General features: G+C 42.6%; 2 protein-coding genes across 2 annotated transcripts in view; one reads left to right on the forward strand and one right to left on the reverse strand.

The window, feature by feature from the left end:
- The window catches only part of LOC145457176 (FRAS1-related extracellular matrix protein 2-like), a 73,907-nt gene extending 66,923 nt beyond the window's left edge, over positions 1 to 6,984 (forward strand). The window contains exons 39-44 of the mRNA XM_080335349.1: positions 222 to 454; positions 2,594 to 2,728; positions 2,839 to 2,965; positions 3,531 to 3,718; positions 4,000 to 4,146; positions 4,551 to 6,984. Of these exons, the coding sequence (XP_080191475.1) occupies positions 222 to 454; positions 2,594 to 2,728; positions 2,839 to 2,965; positions 3,531 to 3,718; positions 4,000 to 4,146; positions 4,551 to 5,024 (1,304 nt within the window). The 3' untranslated portion in view covers positions 5,025 to 6,984. The remainder of the gene's footprint in view (positions 1 to 221; positions 455 to 2,593; positions 2,729 to 2,838; positions 2,966 to 3,530; positions 3,719 to 3,999; positions 4,147 to 4,550) is intronic.
- A 6,694-nt stretch (positions 6,985 to 13,678) lies between these two features.
- On the reverse strand, positions 13,679 to 14,351 carry LOC145457621 (ficolin-2-like). Its single transcript, XM_080335842.1, has 3 exons — positions 14,272 to 14,351; positions 13,892 to 14,065; positions 13,679 to 13,835 (listed from the first exon to the last, which is right to left on the reverse strand). The coding sequence occupies exons 1-3, from the start codon at positions 14,349 to 14,351 to the stop codon at positions 13,679 to 13,681; spliced, it is 411 nt and encodes a 136-aa protein (XP_080191968.1).
- Between the last annotated feature and the right edge of the window lie 6,339 nt (positions 14,352 to 20,690).

The following is a 20,690-nucleotide window of genomic DNA, read 5'->3' on the forward strand; positions in this document are numbered from 1 at the left end:
GGAAAAATGGAAGTATTTGCTAAATAGAACTGTTGGTTTACGGATAGTTATTAAGTAAACATGAAATGAGGTCATGAGGTCAAGTATTGATGATCTCCTATGTAGCGTGGAACTCACTGCGGTACTATCATTGCACAAATATACACGTGCTTGCACCTTTACCACTTCCCATTTGTACTACATCAGAGCATCTCCGAAAGCATCCGAACTTTTCTTCTAAGGTTACCTCTACCCCACCAGCATGCGTATCCGAGACGACGGGCGGCTGGCAGTGCATTTCAGAACCGAGGCCAGGTTCCGCGGGCAGTTCGTGGTGGAACACCCGAGCACAGAGTACAGGTCGATGGTGATCAGTGCCAATCATCCCGAACTGGAGCTGGACTTGGAACTGTTCAGGACGGATCCTACCTACAACCAGCCGGAGCAGAGGTGGACTTTCGTGTCGAATTACGCGGTGAGTGGGCCCGGCCTGTTGTGATTGGCGGCTTTAAATTTCGACATCTTTTCATCGCTACGCCATCGTCGCGCCCAAGGGTGCAGGTCGGGATATGGGCACACACAGCGTTGTTTGTTTGTTTGTGTTATTCATGATATTTGTCTACTTCTATTACTATGGTCATTTACACCAGGCCAATTTTCTTCATTTTTATTCCATAGCAGCCGACTTGTAGCACGGCCACGGTTTTAATAATGTACCGTTTTCACGGATGAGAGGGCGAGGAGGACCCTAGATAAACCTCCTACACTTGGGTAAAAATTCTGGAGTCGACCTCGGTTAGACTCGAACCCGCAACCCATTGGTGTGGGTTATACCGCTACGATATCTCTACGATATCACTAAGCACACAGCGTCGAACATTCGACATCATGACATCAATCAAATGTTTATATCTTCCATCTCAAGTTGTATTTAGCATACATCCAAGCCGTAGATTCTCAATACTTCGAAAAAGGAACACAATTGTATCGTAAACAAAACCGATCGATAGCGTTGATTGATGCGCATATTATATCTGCGATCTCAGTATCAAACCGCCATTGATACTCGAATTGTATATATTATAATCGCCGTGTCTGATCTATGTTACCGGACAATATCGTTTATCTTGCGATCGTGTAAACAGCCTTATCGTCAACTCCCAATAGCAAGGCGGCTACTACGGTGGTCACTAATCCCTCACAGGCAAAGGTCGCGTTACTGACTGCCTACAGCGGCATGATTTTGATTGACTAGTGCCATATCTTATGCGAGTCTCGCGGTATCGGAGTATGTCATCGCGGTGTCGCCATCGAGGCCGCTGCTTGGGCGTATCGCGTCCAAATCTCCGTGTGTAATAAATATGTCCGTCTCAGAGTTGTATAAACTACTGGATTTTGAAAATGCGCAACTAGAACTAGAACTCGAATTACTCATTTTTCAAAACCCGCAACTAGAATTGAAACTAGGACTACTCACTATGCAAAATGCGCAACTAGAACTAGAAGTACTCACTTTTCAAAATGCGTAACTAGAACTAGAACTAGAAGTACTCACTTTTCAAAATGCGTAACTAGAACTAGAACTAGAAGTACTCACTTTTCAAAATGCGTAACTAGAACTAGAACTAGAAGTACTCACTTTGCAAAATGCGCTACTAGAACTAGAACTAGAAGTACTCACTTTTCAAAATGCGCTACTAGAACTCGAATTACACATTTTTCACAACCCGCAACTAGAACTAAAACTAGAACTACTCACTTTGCAAAATGCGCAACTAGAACTAGAACTAGAAGTACTCACTTTCGAAATCCGCAAGTAGAACTAGAACTACCCACCTTTCCAAATTCGCAACAAGAACTACATCAACTCATTTTTCATTATTCGCAACTAGAACTAGAACTAGAAGTACTCACTTTTCGAAATCCGCTAGTAGAACTAGAACTAGAACTACTCACCTTTCCAAATTCGCAACAAGAACTACATCAACTCATTTTTCATTATTCGCAACTAGAACTAGAACTGCTCACTTTTCGAAATTAGCAACTAGAACTAGAACTACTCACTTTTCGAAATTCGCAGCTAGAACTTGAACAACTAATTTTTCAAAACTAGCAACTAGAACTACAAGTAACGACCTTCAAGAATCCACAACTAACTCACTAAAACACAACTAGTTTCGATTCCAAAGCTGCTCATTAATTTTTATTTTATCGGATCGATTTTACTCACGAACATCGGTACAGGATGGGAATGAGAGGGTGTTCGTTCTCCAAATCCCACATCTCGCTACGCCATTATGACTCTGAGCAAGCGATGGCGGCAAGAACATCGGGCGACACGTGTTTTCCAGTTGTGCGCAAACTATTTTTAAATGCGCGACTAGAACTACTCAAAAACAGTAGCTAGTTGACTGCCAACGAACTAGATTGGTGGTTGTGCATTGTAAAAGTCTGGTCCGTATGCGAACACGATCATCGACAATTTCCCGTGACGGCCGTTAATTCCGTATTTAGACAGCTTTGAGCTTGAGGATTGCGCGGTTTCCACGGAGCTTGCAACGGCTTTATTGGCTTGGCGTCTGCCATTGGGTTTACGGATGCTTTCGTTGTTTAGATAAGAGATTACTCCGGCACTTACACCGTGAAGCTGGTGCCTTGCGTTACGAACGCGGATCAAGCGTACTCGGCCGATTTGGTGTGCAACCCGCGGGAGCCGCTAAGTTTTGATATCAGCATCCGGTTCCAACAGGTTTGTGACTTTGCGTTATAGATTTAATCCTATAGATCTGGTAGGGATTAGATTGCGAGTTTCATACCTCTCACTGAATCATCAACTCAATTTTCTACTCCAAATTTTAGGTCAGCGACCCGGTAGCGGCCGAATTCACTCTCGACACGAACTTCTATCTGTTGAGCAAACGGTCGCTGTGGCTCAGCGAAGGAAATTCGAATCTGGCCGCCGAAACCGACGTCGCATTCGTCGAAAGTGAGCACCCTTTCCTAGTCACAATGCGCCGATGTATCGCCAGATGTGGTTTAAGTAGTCGGCGCTGCTTCGGAAGTAAAAGTAGCAATACTGCCGTAAATCTCTGGTCAATTACAAGTGGTAGTAGGAAGTACAATTTCCAAGATATGTCGGAACTACGTCACATGGCTATAAGTTTCGAAATTGCAAGATGTATTTTTCGCGACTTAGTAAAAATGGCCCAAGTCACTACAAGCATGTGGGGAATATATATTAAGTTTTCGTGATATAGGGGCTATTTCATACTATTCCTATGACAATTTCATTCGCATAAGTGATGCAAACTTATACACAAACTACTTCCTACTTTTCAAAGTGAAAACTGTGAAATAAGTAGTTTTGCCAAAATACTGAAACATAACCCCTTGAGTGAGTATTGCAAGTACGTTAGTTACGTCGGTGCTCCGGCAAAGTCGAAGTATTTCGTTACTGACCAATGACGGCCCGTGTATGTCGCCATACCTTTGTTGGACGCATTGCATTTTCCGTCTTCTAGAGGGGAATATTTTATCATGTACACTTTCAGACGCGAACATTTACGGCCGCGTGTCCGTGGACCCCGTACAAAATCTGGGCGAGTCGTTCGACGCCAACATAGAAAAGGTGTTCATATGCACCGGGCGAAACGGCTACGTGCCCAAGTACGACCCGGAAACGGACGAGTACGGCTGCCTGGCCGACGCCGAGACTTTGGAGCACAGATTTAAGATCTTGGTAAGTAAAGCGTACGGCATCTTCTCAACTCAATGGTACAAGCGCTATTCCAGAGCTAACTTACTATGCTCCGATTTTTTGATCTATGTCTCCCGGTTGCTATCACGTTTTTACCAGCCTGAAATCCCGGAAATTAATCTCGAAACAGCTTTCTTACTGAAAAAAATCTGCAAAGTAAAAACATACAGTTTTTACTTCACAAATCCGAAGTAGAAGCAGTCTAAATTGCCTTGATTTCATTGTCATTGATCTGTGCGTAACACCTATACATTCCGATTTAGGACAAGGAACAGCCCGACATGCAAGACCAGAACTTGAACGGCGTGCCTTTTGAAGCCAAACTGGCGCTGGATGACCCCGAAGCCTTGCCTATCGTGCGACAGTCCGGCACCGACGGCTTCAGAATGGCCTCCAGGCCTCTCTTCACGGTACGGTAGTAGGCCTGAGTGAACGCCACGATTCTATTATCATTATCAATTGTAATGATTCGAGGCTTGTACTGAGAGTCTCAAATATACGTATTCGCACGAATGGAAATTTTTTGTCGAGGAAAGATATAGTTTCAATGCTTTATTCCCGCCGTTAGAGCTTCGAAACATACCACCGAAAAACATGTTATACCACGAATATTCGTGGAGTGTTATTTCTGTCAAGTATAGTGATTGATCGTCACAGCGGTCAAAAGTCGCTACTAAATAGTCATGCAACGTGACAATTTCGTGGACAAGTCGTTAGTCACAGTCAGAGCATTCTAACTCACCTTAACTTTGTATCCAGCCGGTAGGTGTTTCCCCATCCCTTCAGCTAACTAATGCTCCCGCATTCTACCCAGGTGACCAGCGGCCGCGAATGGTTCATGCACGTGATCTACACCGTGATACAGAAGCGCAGGTCGAAAAGGTCCGTGGTCCACAGGTTTTCCGCTCTCAACCAGATGGGGCGGCGCAAAAGAGAGGCGGACCTAGCGAGTTCAATCGGCCGTGACGACACTACCGGCACGAACATGCAGGTGTTGCGTTTGAAGCGGTCTGCTGATAATATCCAGAACGTGGACAACGGACTTGCTATAAATGAAGGAAACGATGATATCGTGTCCGCTGCCGGTTCAAATTTCACGACTGTAGCTATAATAGTAGGATGCGTGGTGCTGATAGCTGCGATAATCGCGTTCGTGATCATTAGCAAGCGCAGACGCGGGGACGCGAGAGGCCGCTACAGCGCCCCGAAAATCGTGACCGGCGGGAAAGGCGCGGCCGGCGCCAACGCGGACGAAGGCTACAACGGATCAGAATCGTCAGAAGTGTAACTCTGAAACACAGCAAACACTGAAACGCATGGAGCCGGGCACTGAGTATTTTCACCAAAATTCTCACCGAGATTGCTAAATCACGCCAAAAATGTCGACGCTCTTGTTATTTGCGACAGCGGATGAAAACCGAGCCGATTACGCGGCGCCACGAATCCGGCAGCTAGCCAATATATGTGCCAGTGTTCGACGTCGAAATCGCCGCCGTAGTGCAGCGGGCGGGAGTATTCTGATGCCTATCTTGACGAATTTTAACTTTACATACTCGATTTTTACTAATACGATCGTTTTCCTTTTCTTCGCGCTCTTATTGCGCTGTTATTTTTCGCGAATTTCTGATTTTGATCGTGTACAGGCGCTAACAACTGGTATTAAGACGATTACGTATGTTTACTTTCTGGTTTTGCCGTGGTGTTATTATTAGAGTATCGACGACGTGAAGCACTTTGTCTAAAGCATGGATCTAGTGTTGCGCTAAGCATTGAGTAGCAAAGGGGGCAGATGACCCCTTTAACCCTTCAAAATTTACAGACTTTCAAGTCGACATTAACGTCAACAATGCAACCATTGTATAATTTTATCACCGATACGTTTTGACGTATACACGGCCTAACACAAGCCCCCATTGTCCTTGGTGTTTTTTACCCAAGTAGCGTTCGACGGATTGTCATTTCCACAGCGCACGGTGCTGCATGTTATCTGTGACCTATTTCTATCTATTTATTGGCTGCTTTTTATGTATTTCGTAACCGCACCGACGTTAAAATTCAGCATGTTTTTTATATAATATATATATTTACTTCGTAACAATTCTGTGGAGTCGAAAGCGAGATACGGCGAAGTTAACTGCCACGATTGTATGGATGTTAGCGTTATATTTCGCTGGCGTTCGAGATGCCTGTGCGTACGCCACAATTTCACAAGCTTACACTTGCCCGTTCATCGTATTATAGGTACGAACGCCCCTGTCTCCTCTTGTGAATATCCGAATGTTATACACGGCCCGGGCCTGCTTTTTCAGTAGACTTGTTTGAGAACGACGAAAGGTTTCGTGTGGATATTTCGCCAACGCTTTCGTAACCTTTCAATGTAAATTGTCATGAGTTCCTTGCCTTTATATTACAAGTTGAAAAGCTTAAACCTTTGCGGTCTACGGATGAAGTTTGGCTGTCCCGTCGCTTGTTTGCCTATATTATCTTCAGAGGTGGTCAGTAAAGAAGTATACGTCTACTATTTTGCAGTGACCAAGTTGCTTCTGCATATACTACTACCACTTGCTATGGCGTCTTTAGTCATTTTGCGTTAGTCGATAAGATAAATCGTGCAAATTTTAAAGTAGCTCAAGGCTTATTTAAACTGTCACAAATATGTGTACCCTCGACCAAATGTACTTTTCAAAGCAACATACTTGAATACTTTCAGACCTCCCATCTTACACTTTTAATTGAGTAGAAATTTGTTACGGTAATTCTACTTGAGTAGCAACGTTGAATACTTTGATCACCTGTGTCCATAATATTATAAATTACATTTCATTAGCGCAGTCGGACTCGAATAGTTAGAATGATAGGGGGATTTTTTAACGAATGTGTGTCACAATATCGATGACCTCACGAATGAGCCAGGGCGAAACCAGTCTTGCGCCAAATTTGTGTTTGGCTAATCTAATCTCTTGACTTAAGAACGCCTTTTGACAATGTCCGCCTGAATGTATTGCAGACGGATATAGCGGGCCCGGCGTCTTGTAATTGTATGTTTTCTTATGCTTTGAATGCGATTTTTATGTCAACGTATGTTTTGTGCTGTCGCCATCGATGGTCGCATCCTGTTATCAGCATATAGCTCTTCGTATATGTCGCGTGTCGAGACAGTGAAGTTAACTAGAGACGAGCCTATATTCTTGTTATATTGTACTTGTTATGTATCTCGCGACTGCATCATGACCGGATGTGTACGAAAATGTGTGTTAGGATGCTTTATCACATGGAATGTACAGCAATACTTTGATACTATAGGCTCAGCCTAGGTATGGTTACATCCACATTTGGGGTGAATGTAAAGTGGCCGAAATTGGAGGAGGGGTGTATTCATTCCGCTAGGAGGATGCAGAGAAGCACACATGATATGATGCAGAGATGCCGCGATTGGCTAATGAAAGGCTCAGGGATATCTAGGTATCCATGGCAGAGGTTAGGGATATGCGAACGCTGAAAGATTCTGAATCGTGTGAACGAGAACTTCCAAAAATGATATTCAGAGTCAGTTCATCACTAGTAACCTCACCATATCAACATAACACGTGATTACGATGAAATCATAATATATGGGCCTACATGTCCTCTCCGAAGTGGATTTGTCTTTTATCGAGAAAAGTAAATGGTTCTCCGCAAACGCTCTAAATGCCCAAATCTCCTCTTTTTTCGTATTTCGAGATGGTTGGTTATATACCTTCGACAAGACCTTTAGGCGAGACGTATTTAATTTCCTAAAATTAGTGTTGTCCTGAGTCATGCTCAGATCGCGTTAAGTTTTTAGCATTTCGAGTCCCAAATGCTAAAACAGCCAAAAATGAAAATTTTAAAATGCCAGAAATACAAGGCTTTATGAAACTATAGATTTTTAAGAAAGTTTTAGTTAGAAATGTCAGCAAGTGTTGAAATTAGTCTGCATGAAGCGACAAAACAAGCTAGAACGCTAAATTCCTAAATTGAGGTCCATGAACCCTTCGGAAGGCCGTGGTCAAGCGTCCAAGGGATCTATGTAATGCGAATGAAAATCTTAGGGTCGAAGCCAAAAAGTAAAGTACTGAAATCTGAATGCACCATATGCTGTGGATTGATCAACCCAGGAATTAGATGATATCCAGCGATTAGGAAAAAATATGATCCTTGCCCACAGCAGCAGGGTTCACGTTGGTAATTAGCATGTTTTGGAATCTGTTAGTGAGAGACGTGGATGTAGCTAAATGAACAGGCATTTTCTTGTTGTCACCGCTCGGGCATTTTCTTACCTCATGTAGCCGACACGAGCACTCCTGCTGCAATGATTTTATATAATTCCATTTACTTTTGACTTGTCAATGAATATGTCAGCATATGGTGCAATCATTGATAGACTGCATGAATTCTGTTGGACGACATAGGAATATATAGTTTCATCAATGAACATTTTGAACATTTGAAAATACACACACAGTGCAAAATTCCTCACTCCTCGGTCGTCAAGAAGTAACCCACAGCAACGCGTACCAAACTCGAGTCAAGGCAAGTCAATCGATTTTCGAAGGTGACTCGAGTCAAGTCAAGTCACTCGTTTTTGGAGGTGACTCGAGTCAAGTCAAGTCAAGTCACGAATCAAGTCAAAATTCAATTCAAATTGAATTTTCGAAGTATGAGTGATTATTCAGAGTCTTTACATTTTGCTAGCTGTGGTAAAGACAGATAATTTGGCCATTTACATTAAATCAAATAACGAATATAAAGTTAAATATGCATGCAAAATGCGTTGTATCGCTCACGTAGAACTGCTAATAAAATACGTCAGTAATTGTACAGCTACAGCAGGGGTGTCAAACCTACGGGTCGCTAAATGATTTTATTTGCTGGCCCGCGAAGCCATTATGAGTAGTATAGATTGAAAAATGCGTGTGTTTTATCCAGCATATTTCTCGAATTTGTGGTAAAAAATACGTATAAAATATATTCCATCGTGATAGCAAATTGTAGCACATTTCAGCCACCCGACTTGTGATTTCTAGTCATTGTCCGGAGCAAATCGCTGACATTGACACCCAATTCCGAGAATGCGAAAAAGTGCATAGGCCTATATATTGAGTTAAGAGTTGGTAATATTTTTGGAATCATTTAACTGGTGCGGCAGGCAATGTTCCCTCTAAGCTGCGCGCGTGCGCAAATGCGCAGTGCTGAAACGGTCTCTGCGCACAGAAAATCTAAGCTGCGCACAAAAAATCCGAAGTGATGTTGTTTTTAGTCGTTGCGCACTGTTGTCCAAGGGGCCGCGCAGGCGCACAGACTCGTGAAAAAATAGAGGGAACATTGCCAGGGCCAAATAGTGTTATCGCTGAAGTCTGAAACGAAGGTACAAGTGCGGCCCGCAAGGGTAAATATTGCACTCCTTGAATAAATGAGAATTTGCGATCACGGGCACCTAACGAAATAGATTTTTTCTTTTAGTATGGTATCGTACGCGTGAGCGATACTGATATCATTTCAATAGCGCATTATTTTCTGGGAATGGCAAAATAACATTATTTACCAAACTTGGGCTAGCTTGAAGTAACTCTGCGAGAAACTAACGAATAGTCTTCTCCGCGTGGTATAAACCTTGCGTAAGATTTACTCGGGACCGGAACCCCCCAATTGGAGGGACCGCGCTCGAAGGGGACCCAAAATTATTTCGGGAATTAACATAAATCATGGTGTATTTTTTTGAACTTTTCAAAAAAATTTTCGCGCCATGCGCCATTTATTTTTGTCAAATATCTTGATTATTGCGTACCCTTTTCCCCATAAAAAATACGCATCATTTATAGAAATGGGAACTTGGGCGTCGGCCATTACCGCGCCACGATGCACCAGGACATGTGAAGTTATAGACTATGTAACATACGACTCCGAGATATGCGCCAGAACGATCAGCAGCGAGAGTACCTTGGCCGAAAAGGACTGCCCTTGTGCTAACCGAAAACTTCGATTTATATACAATTATACATATATGTTTATTTGTCCATAGGCGCCTAACGGCTGGCGCTAAATGCTCCTGTCCTCGCGATCCGAGTCCCACAACAAAACAAATGCCATATCGAGGGAACATTATTTTCCAGTAAAGAAATACCAATTTGAAATCGCGTACGTCATTATAGTTTAGTATAGGTTTGGGCGATTTCAATATCTTTAAATAGCAGATAGGAGGTCACGAAATAGCATCATGTAACGAAGTCATTATACCCAAATTGATAGCCATATATATGAAATTCCCGATCATATTGACCGATTAAATCTTGAATGATATAAATTTTCCGCGCTTCGCGCGTTTAGACGAAGCAACCATGTATACGGGCACCCAATGTCGATGTCAAGTACCGGCAAAAGGCGCATGGGGCGAGGGGGGTCTGGGGGGCGAAGCCCCCCAGAAGTTCGTTTTATCACCCTATGGGGGCCTGGTTGCGCACTGTTGTCCAAGGGCCTGCGCAGTAAGTTGCCGTGTTTGCGCAGAGTCGTGAAAAATTAGAGGGAACATTGGCGGCAGGGGAAGCGAGTGCCGCAGTTGGCTAAACACTGCAGTCACGACACCAATGGACGCGGGTTCGAATCCCAGTTCTGGCCAACGTCTACGTGTTGGAGGTTTCTCTGGGCTTCTCATCGTCGAACTCACTACTCCGTTAATGGATTGAAAAGCTCAGACCACTGAGCCATGCTACGAGTCGGCAGCAGACACCACGATGGGGACGCATCGGAGCGAGAGAGACTGAAATTGACTGCGGGAGAGAATGAAAAAGTCGTCCCCAAAGATTATGGACATTACAATAAATTGTGTCGTGGCGCACATTGTCAAGAAAAGGCGATAAGCACCATTTGTTGTGACAATAATAATAATTCAGCTCTGGCCTGAAACCGGCAAGCGAAGGATTCATTTTCGCAGCACAAGACCAATCGCTTCCTACAAAATACTATCGCAAAAGAATTCTGAAGCAAAACACGGACGGCAAATGCAGAATGTGCCACAACCAAGATGAAACTGTAGCACATCTCATGTCCGGCTGTGGTGCACTTGCAGCTACCGAATAAACATGGAGACACCATAGTGTCCTATATGGTGTCGACACAAGCAAATCTCACGGCTCAGTGAAATTGTATCACGTCACAATTTCCATTTGGCTACAGGCAATTTGACGGTCATTTTTGACCAGCTTGCCGAGCATTAAATTTGGTAAAACTGGTATCAATCGAAAGCTGACTCGGCACTGATTACGAAAATATAAATTCTATTCCGCTCGCGGCCCTGGAACCCCCACAATCAGCCTCGAATTTTGCATTGTTATGGAGATTGGCATTGAGACGCAACAATGCTGTCTGGCGAAACGAGAGATGGGCATTGCTGCGTCCCAATGCCAATCTCCATATAACAATGAAAAGAGAATGCATATTCATTGAACTGGCTGTCCCAGCTGATCACAACATACAGCAAAAAGAATCAGATAAGCAATCCAAATACGCAGAGCTCAAAATGGAATGTGAGAAAATGTGGCGATGCAAAATAAACATTGTACCGATAGTCATTGGCGCTACAGGGGTCGCAAGCAAAAAACTCATGAGACATATCCAACAGATTCCGGGTAACGTTCGATTCGACATGATCCAAAAGATCACGTTATTGGGCACTGTGCATATTCTTCGCAAGGCCTTGAATGCACCACTGGACTTAAATTACACTCAGGGCCGTAACAGCACTTCGCCAGGCCCCCCCAAAAAAAACTTTGGTCGTGGGCCCCCCATAGGGTAATAGACCGAACGTCTGGGGGACTTCGCCCCCCAGACCCCCCTCCGGTGATACCCTGTTTACCGCTATTTATGATATGCGTTGGGAGTTTGTTTAGTGAATCAGCTTTTGTCGCCTAAGCGCGCGAAGTGCGGGAAATTTCTAGAATTCATGACTGAATCGGTCAGTATGATCGGGAATTGCATATATATTGTTATCAATTTTTATCTTCTCTCTGATCACGTAATCAGATTTGCCGGTAGAGCTGAGTGAGGTTTGTTTGAAAAGGTAGGACCACTCAATAATAATTAAACATCTTCGGGCGTATACCCGTTGGTAGGAACGAAACAGGACCTCGTTAAGCCCCCAAAAACGTGGGTTTGGACTCCCATAGGGTGATGCAACGACCCCTCCATCACGTTGTTCGCGTTTGTCACGAAATCATTTGCACTGTATTGTGAGCCAGCGCGAAGCGCGAAAATTTTCGATAATTTTTGACAAAATCGGTCAATCAGATCGGCGATTGCATATATATTATGCTATCAATTTATTGTCCTCTCTACTCACGTAATTAGATTTACCGGTAGAGCTGAGTGAAGTGTCTTGAAAACGGGAGGGCCCGTAAATAATAATTAAACATCTTTGGGCGGGCGGACCCGTTGATATGACTTCGTTACATGATGTTATTTCGTGACTTCCAGTCTGCTATATCAAAAAATATTGAATCGCCCAAGCGTAGGCTTCTAACGCACACGATTTCAAATTGGTATTTCTTCACTGGCATAAAATTTTTCCCAGCGGGATGGTATTTGTCTTGTGAGGTTCAGATTGCAAAAACAGGAACATTCGGCGCCAGTCATTTAGGCGCCTATGGACAATTAAACCTAAATGTATTTTGTATTTATAACGAAGTCTTTGGTCAGCATAAGGGCATAGACCAGTGGTTCCCAACGTGGACGATATCGCCCCCAGGGTGCCATTTGGCGGCCTAGGGGGCGAAAATGACGAAGGGGCGATAGGGGGCGAAAATGGACAGAGGGGGCGACAGGGTGCGAAAATAGCGAAGGGGGCGATGGGGGGGGGGGCGATGACGCGTTAAAACGGCTATATTGGAGTCAAGTCGGCGAAATGACCTTTTTTTCCTTTTCCTTTTTTTTAGTCAACCCACGGAAATTTAGTTGCGAAAGTGTAAAATTTGACAACGAGCCGAAAAGTCGACCTTTTTGTTTTTTATTCAACCCACTCATGATTACAGATTGTATTACCAATTTTTCGGTTCACAAAATCTGGAGGGCGATGATCGGCGTTGAGCTTGAAAAGGGGGCGATGAGTCGAAAAAGGTTGGGAAACACTTGCATAGACCCTTTCGGCCATGGTTTTCTCGCTGCCGATCGTTCTGGCACACTTCTTGCATGTTATATGACCTAAAACTTGATTGTATGTCTTGGTGGGTCGTGGCGCGGTAATGGCCCAATACCCAATAATAAATATATATGGCCACTTGCATTCGCGCCCAGCGCGAAAAATTTTTGAAAAAATTGCGTAAATTTTCAAAAAATACTCTATGAGTTAGCTAATTCACGAAATAATTTTAGGCCCCCTTCGAGCTCGCCCCCCCCCCAATTGGGGGGTTGGGGGTGCGGCAGTTACGGTGCTGATTACGCTAGTGAATCACAGCATAATTTCTGTAATTTCGATTCTTCATTTTCAATCATCTCTACCTCTTCTCCGTAACCCATGCCAATTCTTCATCTACTGCAATTCTGTAATGTGACTTCTCCATGTATTGCATAGGAATAATAATTTGACTGCATTACTGAAATTTTAAAAATTTACTCCAATCTCGCCATTTTCCTTCGGGTGCAGGTTGCTCCCCGGATTATGTGTGTATTTACCAGTTTTACTGTGAGTAAAGAATATAATGATAGCAATAATAACGAGTGATCGGAATATTTGAATCCGGCTCGCGACGTCAGTTAAGTTTGACAACTCTGAGCAACATGCTACATTCAGTTATTATTATCAGCCAAAATACAGGATCGTAAATCTAGATGTGTTGAGCGAAGAGCGGGCTGTCAATCTTCGGAGAGTCAAGAGCTGACTATCAATCATCGCAGCCAGTGTCATTTTCAAATCCGTTAGTGGGCGCTAAGGAGTCACAGGACTTCTGGCCCATAAAAGTCATCGTTAACGTCATTTCCGTTTTTCACAATCTCCTGCGGAACTTCATCTCCGAAAAGCGAAGGATCGTGCGTGCTCCGTGTTCCGTATTCCGTGTGGAGTAACCCCAACCCCACCAATTTCCCTTGAGGCCTGTTTTGTTGAAGTTTCCGTTCAGATTGACGGCGCAGTACTTACCACCATGCCACCATCCTCCTTCGTAGTTGGAGGCGCAATTATTCCGTGGCGTATCATCGTGATCCGCGTCTTTCGTTGAGAATGGTCGATTGTTGTGATATGCGAGAGCATCTCCGGTCGCATTCCCGGAGGATCCGGATACGTGCAATCTGTAGTTATCGGATCCGGATCCGATGTGGAAGTTGCTGAAGGAAGGAAAAAATGAGGACTAGAATGAACGCGCGAAGAAATATTTCACGAAAATCGTTCAAAATCATAGATCATTGGTTAATCATGCCTGTGCAACCTGTGGGCAAATTCTTTAGTTTTTTATTATCAGGTTATTCCACCCAATTCATTTTTTCTAATCAGTGTATGTATGTATGAATGGATTCATCGAAATCAGGCTTGCCTGTATTTAACAATCCAATTAGTGCCGCCATCTCTCGTGATCATGTTGATTTCCAATTCCATATATCCGTCCTTTGTCATTTCGTGCAATTTGTCGAGTCCTATAAAGACAAACGTTGTGAAAGGATTGTTGGTTTGGAATCAGACATGGGGTAATCGTGATTACTAATCGTAATCGATTACGACGATTACAGCATTTTCAAATAATCGTAATCGCAATCGATTACATTCGAAAAAATGCCGAAGTAATCGTAATCGTAATCGACTACTTCCCATATCTAATCGATTTCTCTGTGAAAGAACGATTACTTTTTATTTGTACAAGGACTATGACATAAACTGAACATTCGTTAACAAGGGAAAGATGCTATACCAGGTTCGTGACAGCACAAACGCCTGATTTTCAAACGCCACTGCTCATTATTACGTCAGAAGCAGCCTATAGCTTCGCGCGTCATCGTGTAAGAAGTATCCACAGTAAATAGATATTCGATGTACCTACGTCGTCCATTAGTCTGATTGTAAGAACACCCGCCGTGCTGTGTATCAGGTTATCAACGCGTTCCACACGCCACTACCTCGCAGCAGTATAATTTATCTCCGCTCTGCCCACAGTTTAAAATAGTAACTTACGTGTTGATGTTTGGTTATGCTTATGCTTAGTTAAACGCAGTGTGACCGTTGCTGCTTGGCGGGCAGTAGGCCTATCCAGTACGTAGCCTACGTACCCGTACACCGGACAAAGATTTGAAATTTTTACTAATCAAATAAAACATTGCGGTTTCCACAACGAAGCACTAAAAATCAACAGCTGGTGATATAAGCGAGCCGTTTTGCCATTTCTCGTAACGGCAGCTTGCAGTGCAAAATCTGTACCGGGTATTAAGTTGAAGGCAGAATTTTATGTTAGCTTCGTCTTATTCTCATATGACTCTACTTGAAACGGGCGCCTATCGTAATTTCATAATTATTTATACAACATTGGGACTTGCCACCATGGCCATGGGTTTATCTATCATGTTAGCGTGGGTTGTAGCTGGTACCGGGACCAAAACAGCAATTCGTCTCCCAGTCCAAACGTTGGTCTTGGCCCCCGTAGGGTGGTAATCTCCAGGGTTGTAACCAAGTCAAGCTCTGAGTCACAAGTCAATCTCACTTTTACAGTTTTGACTCGAGTCAAGTCGAGTCATTTTCAATTCACCACCGAGTCAAGTCCGAGTTCAAGTCATCGAGCAGAGGTTCGAGTCCGAATCATGGTATTATGACTCGAGTCCGAGTCCAAGTCATCGTATTGACATCTCAGTTTCCAGTTAAAGTCTTGTTAAACCCACTTTTATAACTCAGTTTGCTGATATCGAATGGTTCGCATTCATAAAATACAAATTTTCCTCACGTTTAACAGTTTCTGGTCGCATTTTAAAGTACCAGTACCAATAGACGAAATCCCAATAGGGTGGTTACATTACTGTTCTTCGAAATTACAGTGAAATATCGGTCTTGGCCGTCTGAGTCTCGAGTCGTATGACTTGCTTCGAGTCATGCACAATGACTCGAGTCCAAGTCGAGTCAATACACAAATTGACTCGAGTCAAGTCGAGTCATAAGAAAATCGTGTCTCGAGTCATCGCGAATGAACATAAATTACAGTATTTCCTGAAACATTATCTAACTTTTCCTAATTTTTTTTTCGCGCATGGCGCGAATAATTGCCATTGAATGTCTTGATTATTGGATGCCCTTCCCCCAAGAAAGCATGATATATAGAAATATGTATTTCGGCGTCACCCATTACCGCGCCACGACGCACCAACACATGAAGAAGTTTAGGTTGACATTATACTCCAAAAAGTGTGTCAAAAATTAGGCAGCGAGAAAACCTTGGCCGAAAAGGACTGTCCTTGATTGCGATATATATATATATATGTTTAATTGTCCATAGACGCCTAAATGGCTTGCGACGAATTTCGCTGTCATGGCAATCTGCACGCCACAGGACAAATACTATGACACAGAGGGAAAAAATTTGCCGCGGGTGTGATTACTGATCAGGGTTGACCTTCACGGTCGTGTCGATCATTCATATCTGATAGAGAATACTGTACAGTACATGCATATTTGCTGCACCGGCATCATTTCCGTCTGTCTTTTTATGTATTTTGGTTGGGTTGAAAATAAAGACTCTCCCTCTCTCCATCACAAATCGGGCAACAATAACTACTCGTATCAATAAGGCAGCGGTTCTCAACTTGACATGCATAACGGACGACATTGTAACATCGACAGATGCGACGGGCCGCAGAACATTAGGTTATTACCATGTATTCGTCATATTTAATCCACTGCATTAACCAGTGCTCTGGTTTGTTTGTTCGGTGTTCATAGTGTTCCGACTACATTGGTCATTTTACACCAAGCCGTTATTTTTTATTCCGAATACGTATTTACCGACTTGTACCACGGCCCACTTCCAGGCCTTTTATAAGACACTGCTTACCTTTGGCGATATCTAATTCATTTTCATGCAGTTGGCGGATCGTTTCATAGGTCAATTGGCATTGCCCCCAGACTTGTATACAAGATAAACATGTTTTGAGAAGCCTAGTTCTAATTCTAGTTGCTGATTTTGAAAATTGAGTAGTTGGAGTTGTAGTTCTAGTTGCGGATTTTGAGAATTGAGTATTTCTTTTTCTAGTTCTAGTTGCGCTTTTTGAAAATCGAGTAGTTTGTACAAGTCTGATTACCTCACCTGTAAATAAGTACTATAACAATAACAGTGTCGGGACCTTCGAGTCACAAGTCATTTCGAGTCATTGTACATTTTGACTCGAGTAAAGTCAAGTCAATAGATTTTCAAAGATGACTCGAGTCCAGTTAAGTCACTCGAATTTTCGAGCCGACTCCAGTCAAGTCAAGTGAAGTCACGAGTCAAGTCACATTTCAAGTCAAGTTGCCTTTTCGAAGTATGAGGCATGATTACGTCATAGATTTTGCTAGCTGTCTGAAATACAGATTGAGTGACAATTGATTCTGAACCGATGAACGAATATAGAGTTACACATACATGCAAGGAGCTGTATCGCTCACATATACGTATAACTGTTAAACTACGTAAGTAATTGCATAGCCTCAGTTTATAGTTACATGCCAAAATAGAGCATAGAGAAACGAATTGATAAGATGCAATACATTTCCCATTTCCAAATTGATATGATACAATTCGAGCCTGCGCCAATGGTCGAGGAGTATATAAACTATACTCGAGTTCAATTTCAATAAAACAAGAGGTTTGGTTGAGGTAAGAACAGAGAACGGAAATATACATTTTGTTATTAAATTACTTTGCTACTAATTTACGACAACGTACGCTGTAAGCTTCGATCACTTCGTTTGTGGTCAATTAATTTGTGAGAGAACAATGGAGGCTCAGTAAAACGCACGATCATTGAATGATTGGTCGCTCTCACGCGTTACACCAGCGTTTCACGAACAATCCGAACATATGCAAGATACAGTGATTTCTATCGACACCGATTACTTGATGGCTTCAAATTGACTCGTGAATTGTGCCAATTATATCCAAGAGGTCAATTAAATTACAAGGAGACCGATTTTTTGTTTATTTATTATAGTTGTGCTCACCGTAAATACTACTTTATTCAAATCAAAAATCTTCGTTGGCAATAACTCCTTTTCCACTGGAAGAAATTGAACCAAATTTGCTGAGGATCATTTCCATAGACAGCCTAACACTTTCATGGGGTGAACAGAAAATTTTCAAATTTTTTATTATTTATTTTTATATAAATAAATAGAAACTTTCTTATCCTGTAGCAAAGCGGTTACTGACTGGAATTGAACCAAATGTTGCGTGTAGGCTTAAATTAGGTGACCTAACAATTTTATCAAGTAGCCAGTACGATTTGAGAAAAAAAGTCATTTTTGAAGAGCCCTATTCTACAAATGACATGCAGCCAGAGTTCAAAGAACTTGTTGACAACTTTGACAGACCACTGATGTCTAATTGACTTCGACAACTTGTTATTTAATTCATTACATACTGTTTTTGGTCTGTGTGATTTAAACGTAAAGTTTGCATTACGATTGATTCCTTGCATAGGTGGCTAAATACGCGATTAATCTAGGCCTATGTATTCTGTTATCCGGCTCGCCAAGTAGGCAGTGTTGGGATCAAGTCACTACCTTCGAGTCACGAGTCATTTCGAGTCAATGCACATTTTGACTCGAGTCAAGTCAAGTCAATCGATTTTCGAAGGTGACTCGAGTCAAGTCAAGTCAGTCAATTTTTGGAGGTGACTCGAGTCAAGTCGAGTCAAGTCAAGTCAAGTCAAGAGTCAAGTCACAATTCAAGTCAAATTGCCTTTTCAAGGTATGAGGCGTGATTACGTCATTGTACTTTGCTAGGTGTCTGAAATACAGATTGAGTGGTCATTCACTTTGAACCGATGAAGGAATATAGAGTTAAATACACACGCAAGTAAGGCGCTGTATCACTCACATATAAGTAGAACTAATAAACTACGTAAGTAATTGCACGGCCTCAGTTTATAGTTACCAGCCAAAATAGAGAACAGAGAAACGAATTGATAAGATGCAATACATCACCCCTTTACAAATTGATATGATACAATTCGAGCCTGCTGTGGTTAAGGACTATATACAAACTGTTTTCGAATTCAATTTCAATTAAACTAGAAAACAAGAGGTTTGGTTAGGTTAAGAACACAGAACAGAAATATACCTTTTGCTATTAAATTACTTAACCATACTATAGTTTACGTCAACGTAGGCTGTAAGCTTCGATCACTTCGTTTGCGATCAATATATTTGTGATGGAACAATGGCGGCTCAGTAAAACGCACGATCATTGAATGATTAGTCGCTCTCACGGGTTACACCAGCGTTTCGCGAACAATCCGAGCATGTGCAAGATACAGTGATTTTATCGACACCGGTTACTTGATGACTTGAAATTGACTCGTGAATTTTGCTCCGAGTCACGAGTCAATCCACATTTCTGATACGCCGAGTCAAGTCTAGTCAAGTCATTTTAGCAAAGTGACTCGAGTCAAGTCAAGTCATACGAAAAAGTGACTCGAGTCTGACTCGAGTCAAGTCATGACTCGAGTCATCCCAACACTGCAAGTAGGCCTACTTCATTTTCCCATATCAGGATCGCGGACCGGAGAAGTTGCCCCGGGCCTACACCATCGGTACGAAGGATTGCCGTTCTAGTCTTAACTGTAGCACATTTTGAAGTGTCGGAGGTTAATCTGGGGTGCACTGAGCCTATATATAGACCTAGTCCTGGATGAATACGAGTAAATATTGTAAAGAGCGAGAAATACACCAAAAAAAGACAAATAAGCAAGAGATCGAAACACTCGGGCAAGTAAGCTGCAGGATGTGGTTACCATATTTTTGAATTGGGGAAGGAGGACACTTTTCAAAATTTTCAACCTCCGAATTCCGGAGGAAAATCTTAAAAAGATGGTAAATTTTTCCCACTTCTTGGTCGGTTGATTAAAAAAAGGTCAACTTTCCGGCCCAGCTCCTGAAATAGCCGCCGGAGCGTTACTTCAGTACTGATTTACTGTATCTCAGTCGAATTTGCCCGACATTTAACAAAAATCCACAAAAAGAGGACAAAATCTCTAAAATGAGGACATTTTGGCGTCCTCCGGAGGACATTTTCAAAAGCCTGAAAAGGAGGACGCGGAAACCCTACCATACGTCCTCATTTTTAATTAAATTGAAAGTGCCTTCGGAGGACGCTTTAAATTTCCTCTATTTCGGGGATTCGTCCTGGTTTTTATTTTTAGAAAAAGTATTAAAATGCGATCAAAAACTCGACCCCGACGCCGCAGACGTTGGAGTTATGCGAAAAATCGGGTAAGACGGGAGTCGAATAAGAGGCTGACCTTTTTCAGTCAGCACATTGCTATCCGTCGAAAAATTTTCAAAATCACTAGTTTTCTTTCTTTCGTTTTTCCGGTGCTGGCCAGTGCTTTCAGAATTTTCGAAAAGTGTCCACTTTCTCGGATCTCAAAATATGGCAACCATATTTTGCCTCACTTTTCCTTTCAAGTGAACAAGGCAAGGAGTTTTTCAGAACACCTTTATGGGTTGAATAAACCAAAATAGGCCGAAGAGCGCTGATGTAGAGAACATAAATATATTAAATATGCATTACCTTCTCGCCGTCATGATTGAACGCCATGGTTCATTGGAGATAGTCGTGACGTAAGAGCTATCATGGTAACGATTTCTATGATTTGTAAATTGTAATGCAGCTACGTCGCCGATCAGCGCATAGGCCAAGGACATGTTAACCGAATGTCTTAGAATTGTTTGAAATGTGACAGTTTCATCAGAAATTTCACGAACGTATACAGTTTAGCA

Source organism: Botryllus schlosseri, chromosome 15 (genome assembly GCF_051294905.1).
Source record: "Botryllus schlosseri isolate E-star chromosome 15, Bs_hap1, whole genome shotgun sequence".
In the NCBI taxonomy this organism is placed as follows: Eukaryota; Metazoa; Chordata; class Ascidiacea; order Stolidobranchia; family Styelidae; genus Botryllus; species Botryllus schlosseri.